Below are 13054 nucleotides of genomic sequence, written 5' to 3' on the forward strand. Positions count from 1 at the left end.
ATTCCATATCAGTTTGGCCAAATTACACCATCATGTAGTGTCAACCAAGTATTTTAATGATACATTTTGTAGTACTGGGAGAAGGCTTTTCATATCACCACCACATCTTGATATTTGACAGACATTTAGAGGGCTAACTTTAGCAGGATACTGCCTACTCAGTTTAATAATCCTTGCTCACCACTGAATAGATATTTGTCATCCTCCTCCATGTTTTCTTTGTGCAACAAGTGTATGTCAAAATGGTCATACCATAGGAGGGAGGAATCCTTGAGCATGTCTGCAAGTACAGGTCAAAACATCCTGCACTGTAGTGAATAAGCTTTGTTCTTTATGGGTACTGTACTTCTTGTCAAAGGATCAACTTACACTCTGTGTTTTATGGATTTTTTTTTAAAAGGAGCATGGCAACTCATTTATTCGATCAACATTCCATAGGAAAAATTGTGCTTGAGCAGTAATAAGCAATTGAAACTTCACAGTTATTTTGTTGTGTGTAATAGAAAATTTTGCTGCATGTAAGACAGACTTCTGCTACAGACATTAAACTAATGTATTCGGAGTTTTCATATGGCAACTATTTCAAATTATTTTATCTCTTTTTCATAACCAGTTAACTCCAGAAAATACACTTTTCTTAATGTGGAGACAACTGAGCCCTAACATACCCAAGTTGCTTGCTTTATGGGTTTCTCAGTTTGATAAAATCTTAAGTACTTTTTGGTGCAGAATCTGCAATTGGTTTCTCTGGTAGGGGAGTGGAATGAGTTTACCCATCCGCCCCTAGAGAAAACTGATTTTTAAAAATCAATCTCAATGGGTTTCTCTGGTAGGGGAGTGGAATGAGTTTACCCATCCGCCCCTAGAAAAAACTGATTTTTAAAAATTAATCTCCTGTCACGTCTTGTAACAAAGACGAATGTATCAGTTCAAAGTAGGGCGGAACATATAATGGACGTTGGCTAGTAGCAAGTGTGCCCAGAACTATTTTGCCACTCACTGTATAACTAAAATTACTTCCTCCCATATACATCTCGAGAAATAATCACCACAAGAAAATTTGGGAAATTGGAGCTAATACAGAGGCTTACTGACAGTCATTCTTCCCCTGCGCCACTTACAAATGGAACAGGGAAAGGGGGGTTGGGGGGTTCAATTGGTGGTACCAGACATACCCTCTGTCACATGCCATCAGGTGGGTTGTGGAGTATTTATGTAGATGTATATTTCATATGACCTACACCCCTTCTGGCCCCCCTACCTATGATCACTAGGAACACTCTTGTTATTCGTACAATACTGCTAGTCTTCCATTTTGAATTTTGTAGACCTATACAGGATTATACAACTAGATAAAAAAAGGAATGGTGAATAAGTAAAAATGAACGGGACCGAAAAAGGACTGGTTACCACTGAAATGGTTCCCAAAGATGAACAAGTCTGTTCACCTCTAAACTTTATACCACCCATCCGTACAACAGAAATCTTGCATGCTTTGTATATCTAGACCCACTGAATTGTCTGAAATAACCACCTAATTATAGTTTCTCACACACTGCTAACTTGGCAAAAATGAGATGATTAATCTCACAACGAAAGTAATAATGAGTTTTCACTCTTCTTTTGTTCTTTAACAGGAGTATAAGATAGTGTAATTGTAATGGATTTCCATAATGCTTATAGCCTCTGCATTTTGCATGAAATTTATTTACTCATGGTAAGCACAATGTTTCAAAAAACATCTAAAGAAGATTCTCAAATTGATCACACTCCACAGCAACAAGTTTAGAGCCTGCAAGAACAATATATCAATTAATGTTTCTTTCTGATATCACATTTGAGTAAGTCATAACTTGCATAAAAACATAATGTGTAGTTAAGTATTATAAACTGTTCCTCTTTCTTTTCCATGAATTAGCTAAAATTCTGTTATTTTAGGATTTGTATGTCTTTCTTTCATCTTTTCCTCTCTCCTGCTTAATTCTAATGAATTAAGTGCTTAGTAAATAAATATCATTTACTGTATCTGACTATCCATAAAGGAGTGAGCAATGCTGGATGAAGAATGACTGAAGAGCTCAGAGATTCATAATGTTTTATTATGTGGTCTGTGATGTAAACACAACAATCAAGCAACGTGAAACTCCTAATTGGCATCAAACTGTGTATGCACAAAGGACCCAGCTTTAAAATTGTCCTGTACTATCAGGCACATGCTGCTTGAGCAAATCCATAATGAGAATAGTGAAAAAGAGTAAAGGTAACCACCACAGTATAGTGAAGATGCTGCGTGGTACAGGCATCAAAATATGTATGCTTAGAAGACCCTGTCTTAGATTTTGAAAAGAAAAGAGAGACACACAGTGAGAGAGATAATGGTTATAATTTTGAGACAGAATAATACAAAATTCTTTCTTTCAATCATAATCATCATCATCATCATCATCATCTATTGTGAACTGGAACATTAACAAAAAATGCAATCCGAAGTGCACATTTGTTTCCTTTTTTCTCCTGAAGGTGGAATTTTAGAATAGTAGTGTGGTCAAGTCATCATGCACAAATTTAACATCTGACAGAATATGTAAAGGTTGATCCTATAAAAGTGCTGTGGTTTGAGCAGCAAGAGAAAATGCACAAAATCATTTTAAGAAAAGTGTTACACTCTATTTGACAATGACTTGCTGTTGGTTGCAGAGATGGAGAACTGTTCTAACATCAGTGGATGCCAGTACCATAGCACTTTGTAGGAAATATGAATATGGGATGACTTTTTGGTCATACTGTATACAGAAACTAGTGAAGACAGCAGATCTCCTTACCTCTCACAGTAGACATCCCTGTTGCATTTAAATTGTTGAGAATCTGTTTAAGTATACTAAAAAGCTGATGATGCTTTGTAGTTTCTGAACTAACTTGTGACAGGAAACATCCTTCTTCTTCCATTGTCAACTGATAAGAGAAAAGGATACAAATTAAACAAAGTAGGCTCAAAAATTTAAATACAGAACTGTGTGGTTCTTCTATAAACATTTAGCTATGTTAGGAGTCAGCTTATAGCTTTAAAGGCAATCAAGAGGTGGCAACCGCCTTTCATCATCAGCAAAGATCATTAACCATTAATTACAGTGGGGCTCTAACATATAATGCAGAATAAAATGGAAACAGTTTCTTATCCTTAGGCACAGGATTAAATACAGAGAAAATATATACAATATGAAGAGGATTAATGAAATTTAACACAGTTATATGCTTGATTTCCTCAAACTACTGCATGGTGGCCAGTGAAGAGAATGTAGCGCCAATATTACTTACCTCTCCCTATACCACCACTTACGGATGTTATTCTCAAAGAATGATTGTCTATGCATTTAGCCACATACCCCACAAATTCTGAACAATATGCAATAAATATAATTAATATTTTGTGAAACAGTTCTCAAAATTTTAAAGAATGCTCTCCATGTGCTACACAACATCTTTCTTTTAGGATATCCAACTGGTGTTTGCTGTGCATCTCTCTAATGCGATTGTAATTACTAAATAAGTACAGCATAAATTGTACAGCTCTTCTTTGAACTCTCTTAATTTCTTCTAGGCATTTGACCTGACATGGAATCTACACAGACGAGCATTACTCAGTGCATTCTCAGAAAATCAGTAAACTCATGCATGCTCAATCAACGAAGCTACTATTGTTAACATCCCAGTATTACACATCCGTGGTGTTATGTCTATACAGTTGGGTTGACGGTTTTTCACATAAAACTAAATTGAAGTTGGACCTTATCAATGTTTTGCACTCATTCCACACTATTTCTTCAAAACATACAATCATACACAACTAGTTATGCCTGTCGAAAAGTATAGAGGATATGAACTCAAAATTTGATATTTTTGATTAAAAATGGAGGTAATATGTTTTATAGCACATAACTCCAATTCAAAATCTTGTTTTATAACTGTCACAGTAGACTTCACAATTCATTGACATTTTTGACCTTCTTTGACATAATTTCAAAAATGTATGGGACAAAAACAGCAAACATAACGACCATAGCAGAGTAGTCATCAATGAATGATTTTCACTTCAAACTTGAATTTGCGCATGCAACGACCTGATTATCTAACTTTAGTGCCAACTAACTCAGAGATGGTGCAATATGCTGAATTTTTTTCTTAACAATTGCTTTTCAGAACAACCTATTCTGAAAAACAAGCTTTTCCGACTGTTTCTGACCACCTTGTATTAGCACTGACATGAAGGCAACAGATTAGTGTGGCATTTGCGCATCTTTCCAATGTGCATGTAATAATTGTGGAAATATGAACTATGGCAATGTTATTACCAAATGTGTCCAGACAGGACGCGCATGATGCAACAGTTTTACTGTGTGAACAACAAAAATGAGACAAACTTGTTTCCTTTAATGATTTAGTGGGGGTTGTCAGTGAGGATAAGTTTTGTAAGAGTTTGAAATTATGCATGAAGTTTGTCCCAAGTCACTATTAGCTCTCATTCTCAAATACTGGATGAACAAAGTCTGGATATTTGTGCCATGTAAGCTAAACTCCTTTTTCACTCCAACCCCTTTGGTAGGTATGTGGTTCTTACCCCTATACTGATTCTTTCCATACAATAAGGGATAAATGTACCAATTCTGGTTGAAATCAGTCCCATGTTTTAGGAAGAGATGTGGGACATATATACATGCCTACATTTTTATATTATGAATCTTTTTTTTTTATTTGGTTGTGTAATGTGACAATAGTTGAAATAACTTACCAAATATTCAGAAAGTTTCTTCACAACAGGTTCATACTGCACAGTGCGAGCCCATGCATCACACACAAAACAGAGATTAAAGTAGTATGCATTTCTTGCATATTTCGCATCATCTATTCTCACTGGAAATCCCGTTATTTTATATCCAAATGTATTGCTAAAACACAGAAAAGAATATGATTTCAGCATTAACTCTGTAAATGGTTTATGTTATTATTTCACAAATGATCCACTTTTTCCCAAAATAATGTTGGAAAGTGTCATAACATGAACCAAAGATTATTATTTACAATTTACAGCCAACAATACCCAGCCCCCCCCCCCCCTTTCCCCTGCACCTATAATGTGCTGACGGGACACACAAGTCCAAGTTTGCAATTTGGCAGGTAGACTGGGATGGAGATTGCAATGGCTGCGGTGTGTATTGGGATAAAGAGGTGGGAGGCAGGAGGAGCGATTGGCAACAGGTAGTTAGCAACTCAAAGGGGGACAGCAGATGTGCGGGATAGAAATGCTGGAGGTAGAGGTGGCAGGTGCATGAGCTAGGCATTCAATACACAGGCACCAGAGCCAGTGAGTTGGTGCAATACATGATGGAGATCACTCAGATGCATGGGGATTGGTAGCAGCTGACAGGACAGATGAAGTGGAAATTGTTGAGCCAAGGGTGTGGGGACAGTGGGTTAGTGGCATTTAAGGCCAGGTGCGTTGCGGGAGCAAACAATGTGCTGCAAGGATAATTCCTACCTATGTAGTTCAGAAAAGCTGACATTGTAGGAAAAGACCATGTGGCACTGGTTGTGAAGCAGCCTTAACTCTAGCATGTGGTGCTCAGCTGCAAGATGTACCACTTGGCGGTCAATTCTGTTCTTCGCTACAAATCGGCTGTGGCCATTCATTCTGGTGGACAGCAGGTTGGTGGTAATGCCCACATAAAACGCTGAGCAAAAATTGCAGCAGAGTTGGTATATGACATGGCTGCTTTCACAGATGGCCATTCCTCTGATGGAATAGGATAAGTCTATGGCGGGATTGGAATAGGATGTGTTGGGAAGGTGAATCGGCCAGATCTTCTGGTAAATCTTCCACAGGGGTACGATCCCTGCAGGAAGATGTTGGGTGTGGGAGTGGCATAGGGATGGACCAGGGTGCTGTGTAGGTTGAGTGGGCAATGGAATACCACTTTAGGAGGTGTGGGGAAGACCATGAGTAGGATGTCTCTCATTTATGGGCATGAAGGAGGACATGGTTCAGTTGCTCCAATCTGATGTGGTGATGATCATTTGCAACTGATTCTGTCTGGGGTGGGGGAGAATTAGCGATGTGTGAGGATATGGCACAGGAAATCTGTTTGTGGACTATGTTTTGTGGGGGGAGGGACCTTCAGCACACTGGGCAATGGAATTCTAATGGAATTCTCATCAATGCAGATATGCTGCCCACAGGTCACCAGGCCATACAGAAGCAATTATTTGGTATGGAAGGTGTGACAGCTGCCAATATCATGTCCATTATAATTATTCGGGCTGTTATGCCGTGGTCGGTTGATGAATTCTGTGCCGATTCCCAACGTTTCGTCTCCGACTGCGGGAGACATCTTCAAGGGGGTCCGTAGCTCAATGGAAGGTCCAACACACCCACTGGCTCGCTACTGACTGAGCTACGGACCCCCTTGAAGATGTCTCCCGCAGTCGGAGACGAAACGTTGGGAATCGACACAGAATTCATCAACCGACCACAGCATAACAGCCCGGATAATTATAATGGACATGATATTTCCGGCCGTGAAAGTCTACATTTTAGTAGCTGCCAATATGCAGCAGATGGTGTTGGTGGTCAGTGGGCTTAATAGCGACAGAGTTATGGATGGAGCCATCACATAGGTGGAGGACACATCTAGGAAGATGGCACATTGGGTTGAGGAGGATCAAGTGATGCAAACAGGAGTGAGGATAGGGTGGTTTGGCCCTGAGTTCAGATCAAGAAGATATTATCAATGAACCAGAACCAGACAAGAGTTTTCGGAGGGTAGGAAGATTTCCTCTAGATGGCCTATAAACAGGCTGGCATCTAGGCCCATCTCTGAATCTCTCCTCTGAGTCTATCTCCCTCCTCACCCTAATGACCCCCTGCACACCCACCTTCTACATGCCTCCCAAACTCCATAAACCCAACAATCCTGGTCACCCAATGTAGCTGTTAACTGGTCTTCCACTGAGAGAATTTCCAGTCTTGTCAACCAACACCTCGACCCAATTGCCCATAACCTAGCCTCTCGCATCAAAGATACAAACACTCTCAGTCATGCCATTTCCATTATCACCTTGACCCTACTCTAATTGCTGACACCACCTTCCTGTACACAAACAACCCTCAAGCCCATGGCCTTGCTGCTATTGAACACTAGCTCTTATGATCTTAAAGGTAGTTTTAAAACCGAGGTAATGAAATCCATTTTGATATAAGCCTTATCCACTGTTCATCCATCCTTATTTCATCGAGATCTCCATCTCAGAGTACATCAAAAATAGTCGCCGACTTTTTATTTGCACTAACTGTGCTGGACCAACCTTACAAAACCTAGCTCTCTGCAGTTAAGAAGTTACACCCAATGTTTTATCATCACTTGGGAAACAACACTAAGTTTACTTGTGTATCTAGTGTGGGACTTCTGTTGGTGCTGCATAAGGAATACATGGAAGCTACTCTCTCCAGACACACAATTTCACATTCAACAAAATACTGTGTAGAATTCCCAGTTCAAGAAAGGCCATGTCATCAATTGCCACCTGTGGAGATTTTTGGTGTGAAAGTATACTTGCTACCGAAGTGCCCAGCAACACGAAAGGCAACCACATCTCAGTGGAAATGAAAATACAAGTAAGCCATGCCACACTCACAGAATGCTTGCCTGAAAGATATGCAAGGAGAACACAGGGGTACTCATTTTCAAAGTATTGCAGAAACTTCTAGACCTTTTCATATTTGACAGCCAAGGGGCAAATTAGACAAGTTCGGAAACAATTGTGTCTATGCTATACTTTTTACAAGGTAGACAATACAATTTGATTTTGAAATTAATTAAAACTAGTGTCATGAGAGCTGCAAGTATCAAATTACTGGTAAGAAACCTCACCAACTGGGAAGACAGGAATGTTCCTACAGGAAATTACAGTAAACAGAGAACCATAGGTTACTATGCTTATCAATCATAGAATGTTAATAAGGGGGACGAAGTGGGAGAACTCCTCAGTATCAATGTTCCACACCACCAGTTTCAATATGTCCTTCAAAGAATCTTGACATCAGAGGAATCTAATGGAAATTTCGTTTGGAAACTCTGCCAAGGGCTAGCAGACAGAAGCACGAAAAACAATAGTTGGAGCCCACAGCAAAAATACTACAAAGATAATAAAAGGCAGCCTCAACAAGAGAAAAAAAATCAAGAATGTTACATAACCTTCTCAGACCCAACCAGAAACTTCAGAGGGGAAATGGAATCTAGAACAGCTATTCTTAACGTACTGAGAATTAAAATGGAAAAACTGAAATACAGCAGTTGAATGGAAGTGAAGGAGGCAAAAACACTCCACAGTAATTGCATGAAAGAGATTGAGTCAGGATAAACATATGAAAAAAGTGTAACCTTTTGGAGCATGAGGAACCTTATATGGAAATACTAACCACATTATGACAGATATGTAATCAAAGAGCACATACAGCTTGCCAATGGAACAAAAATGTATGGATAACATGTGGGCAGGTGTCTGGATACCATAAACTGAAAGGTGGGGAAATAAAAATTGGAATAAGCAAAACGTCTGCCAAATTCCATGAAAATGATTATATGGAACTCCATAGCCCATACAGAAGGAATACATGGAGAAAAGTATTAGACACCTAACCAAAAAAAAAAAAAAATATTTTAATAAAATACTTTTGTTTACGTATGAATGAATAAATAAATCTGACTGCAGCAGTATAAAAGGAACAACAGCGCATACCCTGGTCAGGGATGAAACAAATGAAGTGCCAACATAGATATACCTTTGATTTAATTTGAGGCAAGTAGATTTGCCATTTGTTGGGTTATCTGAATACTTCTTTATACAGCATGGAGTTTTTAACATGCCATTCCCCGACCTGAAGGGGCAATGGTGGTGATAAGTTATTATTCAAGTTGAATTTTAATAAAGCAAGGATTTTACTTAATTTGTATTCTGACCCCATGGACAACCTCACAATGGGAATATGTTCTTGGCACCTGGAATCCATTGGAATGTGGCTTTGCCTGCCCATCTGAAGCTGACTGGTTTCATTTTTCCCTCATATGCGAGCATGTTTCATGCTGTGTGTTGTGGTTGGAGCTTACCAGTATGATTTCAGGGTTAGAGATTTCCCCCTAGACATCATGTTTTTTCCAGCTCTTTTTAAATTGGAAATAAACTTGGGAGGCGTCCTGGGATGAAGGAGCACTTTTCAGAGGAAAGGTATAAAACAGAAAAAGGGGATTGCCAATGAGAATACTTGCATTTCGCTCCTGAAGTGTATTAGGCAAGTGTCTCTCTTTCACTAACCATCAGCTCCACAATCTAATACAAAACCTATTGCTAATCAGTTACATGTGCAACCATTAAGTTGCATGCATACACAACACCCAACTATAAAACTGAAAGTGAGTAACCACAATTCTATCAATGGGAACATATTTGTCAATTCTTTTAAGCTTCCATACTGGTAGAACAACTTTATTGATCAATGAGGCTAACTCACTCCTAACTTGAAACAGGTAACACAACCAATATCATCAGCTCACATTGTCTGTGACTAGCCTTCTACAATCAAGAGGCTGCAGATTGTTTCATGCATTTCGTGAGCTATCGACAACTCCTGAAACTCCTGAAACATTGTGATATATGTAACAGGATATACTTCTCCAACATTCAGTAAGTATATAAAATGGGACATGGGGTATGAGCATCCTATATACAACAGGAGTTGGAGTAACTTCAGAAAGCTTAGGTGTTACATGTAACATTTACTTTGCTAATTATTGCTGTGTTATAGTGCTTAGGAAAATTGTTTTCCCCTAATCCACACATTTATTTATGTGAAGAGCACTACATTATTATTATTTTTTTAATACAGTTCCTTAAGTATCAAACTTTCAATCAACAGTTTCACAATTCATATGTCCTGTACAACTGAAGCTTGCATGATGACCAGAGCTTGTGTCATAAAAAAATATCTTTTTTAACCTAGCACATACTACTATACTTTGTGTTGTAGGTAGTTTGTTTTTATTTATTAGAGTCACAGACTTTTAATTTTTACCTGCCAATGTCCGTATATGAGTCTCCATATGTAGGATAAATTTAGGATGACAATGTGAAAATCAGAGTATTGGAAAGAAAACTCATTTCAACTGGATTACCTCTGAAACTAATCTGTGGAATTAAAATCTTCGCTGCCTATGACGCAAATAGAAATCAGGTCTCAAATAGCCAACCATGGTCTTCCTCAAGTAGCCACACACAGCTTTCTCCTGTACACAGTGTATAAACGAGACCTTGAAAAATGTTTCTATTATTTTTATTTATTTACATGTCAAGTTCCTTAGCACCAAATTGAGGAGCAAATCTCCAAAGACAGAACATGTGTCAGTACATGAAATTACAACATAAAAGTAATAACACACAAAAATAAAATGTTTATAAACCCAAAAAAAGTCAAGCCATAAGTTTAAGTAGAGGCAATCAATAATACAACCAGAATCAGCTTAATTTTTCAAGGAACTCCTCGACAGAATAGAAGGGGTGATTCATGAGGAAACTCTTCAGTTTCAATTTGAAAGTGTGTGGGTTACTGCTAAGATTTTTGAATTCGTGAACTTACACCACTTATTGCCCAAACTGCCCGTTTCTGCCCCAAAAATACTCTTTTAGAATGGGAAGTGTTACCCCAAAATATAATACCATACGACATAAGCGAATGAAAATATGCAAAGTAGACTAATTTCTGTGTCGAACAATCACTCACTTCAGATACCATTCGAATAGCAAAAATGGCAGCATTGTCTTTAAGCAAGATTCTGAACATGAGCTTTCCATGACAGTTTACTATCTATCTGAACACCTAGAAATTTGAACTGTTTAGTTTCACTAATCATATGCCCATTCTGTGAAATTAAAACGTCAGGTTTTATTGAATTGTTTGTTAGAAACTGTAAAAACTGAGTCTTACTGTGATGTAGCATTAGTTTATTTTCTACAAGCCATGAACTTATGTCATGAACTGCACAATTTGAAAACGAGCCAATGTTGCACACAACATCGCTTACTACCAAGCTAGTGTCATTACCAGACATAAATATTTTAGAGTTACCTGTAATACTAGAGGGCATATCATGTATATAAATAAGGAACAGGAGTAGCCCCAAAACTGATCCCTGAGGCACCCCCCCCCCCCAACCCCATCCCCCTCCCACCATTTGACCGTATCCCACTCACACCCCACATCACAACCATTCTCAACACTGTGAATAATGACCTTTTGCTGTCTGTTGCTAAAGTAAGAGGTGAATCAACTGTGAGCTACTCCCCGTACTCTGTAATAGTCCAACTTCTGGAGCAATATTTTTGTGGACAACATGATCAAATGTTTTAGTTAAATCAATAATTATGCCTAGTGTTCAAAACCTTTTGTTTAACCCATCCAGTACCTCGCAGAGAAAAGATAATATAGCATTTTCAGTTGTTAAACGACTTCTAAAATCGAACTGTACATTTGATAGCAAATCATGTTATATAAAATGATCAATTATCCTTACATACACAGTCTTTTCAATAACTTCAGCAAACACTGATGCCATAGAAATAGGTATAAAACTGTCCACATTGTCCATTTCTCCCTTTTTATAAAGCGGCTTTACTACTGATTACTTTCATTGTTCAGGAAACTGACCATTCCTGAAGGAAAAATTACAAATATGGCTAAATACAAGGCTAACATGCGCAGAACAGTACTTTATTATTCTGCTAGGCACGCCATCATATCCAAGGGTATGTACCTCATAATTCACTGATGATCTTTGCCTGTATCTGACAGTTTATTCCTTTGAAACAGCAAAGGAAATTATGGCTCATGCTGTATCAAACATTAGAATTTGCCTGGGAGAGAATGTTCTGGAGATAACACTTGAAAACATCATCAATATTTATTTTCATGGGAAGAATAATTCCACACTACTTGAACAGCATTAGGGTTGGTGGAATAAATATCCTATTCACGAGTAAAGCTAAGTTACTAGGCATGGGAACTGACTCGAGACTAATGTGCATGATGATGATGATGATGATGATGATTGGTTTGTGGGGCACTCAACTGTGCGGTTATCAGCGCCCATACAAATTCCCAACTTTTGCTCAGTCCAATCTCACTACCTTCATGAATGATGATGAAATGATGAGGGATACACAAACTAACGTGGAGACCTCACATAAATGCTACCACAACTAATACAAAAATAAAGATGAGTGAACTGAGATACGTGGCTGGCACATGGTGGGGAGCTCCTCTAAAAATTCCGTTCAACCTGTATAGGACTCTTGTGAGGTGAGTCTTGGATTACGGATGCACATTTTACACTGAAGAGCCAAAGAAACTGGTACACCTGCCTAATATTGTGTAGGGGCCCCGCAAGCATGCAGAACTGCTGCGACACCATGCGACATGGACTCAACTAATGTCTGAAGTAATGCTGGAGGGAACTGACACTATGAATCCTGCAGGGCTGTCCATAAATCCCTAAGAGTACAAGGGGATGGAGATCTCTTCTGAACAGCACATTGCAAGGCATCCCCAATACAATCAATAATGTTCATGTCTGGGGAGTTTTGTGGCTAGCAAGAGTGCTTAAACTTAGAAGACTGTTCCTGGAGCCACTCTGTAGCAATTCTGGATGTGTGGGGTGTCGCACTGCCCTGCTGGAATTGCCCAAGTCCATTGGAATGCACAATGGATATGAATGGATGCAGGTAATCGGACAGGATGATTATGTATCAAAGTCGTATCTAGATGTATCAGGGGTCCCTTATCGCTCCAAATGCACACGCCCCGCAGCATCACAGAGCTTCTACCAGCTTGAACAGTCCTCTGTTGACATGCAGGGTCCACCCGTACACATCCATCCACTCGTCAAAATTTGAAACGAGACGCATCCAAAGACTCATCCGACCGTGCACCATGTTTCCAGTCATCAACAGTCCA

The 13054-nt window shown here is 38.9% G+C and overlaps 1 protein-coding gene across 3 annotated transcripts in view; it reads right to left on the minus strand.

The window, feature by feature from the left end:
* Window positions 1-13054, minus strand: part of LOC124721553 (GATOR complex protein NPRL2) — a 169039-nt gene that overhangs the window by 78294 nt on the left and 77691 nt on the right. For all 3 annotated transcript variants that reach the window (XM_047246585.1, XM_047246587.1, XM_047246586.1), the window contains 2 exons: window positions 4787-4943; window positions 2823-2952 (listed from right to left, as the gene is read on the minus strand). In XM_047246585.1, the coding sequence (XP_047102541.1) occupies window positions 2823-2952; window positions 4787-4943 (287 nt within the window). The remainder of the gene's footprint in view (window positions 1-2822; window positions 2953-4786; window positions 4944-13054) is intronic.

This window comes from Schistocerca piceifrons, chromosome X (genome assembly GCF_021461385.2).
Source record: "Schistocerca piceifrons isolate TAMUIC-IGC-003096 chromosome X, iqSchPice1.1, whole genome shotgun sequence".
Classification (NCBI taxonomy): domain Eukaryota; kingdom Metazoa; phylum Arthropoda; class Insecta; order Orthoptera; family Acrididae; genus Schistocerca; species Schistocerca piceifrons.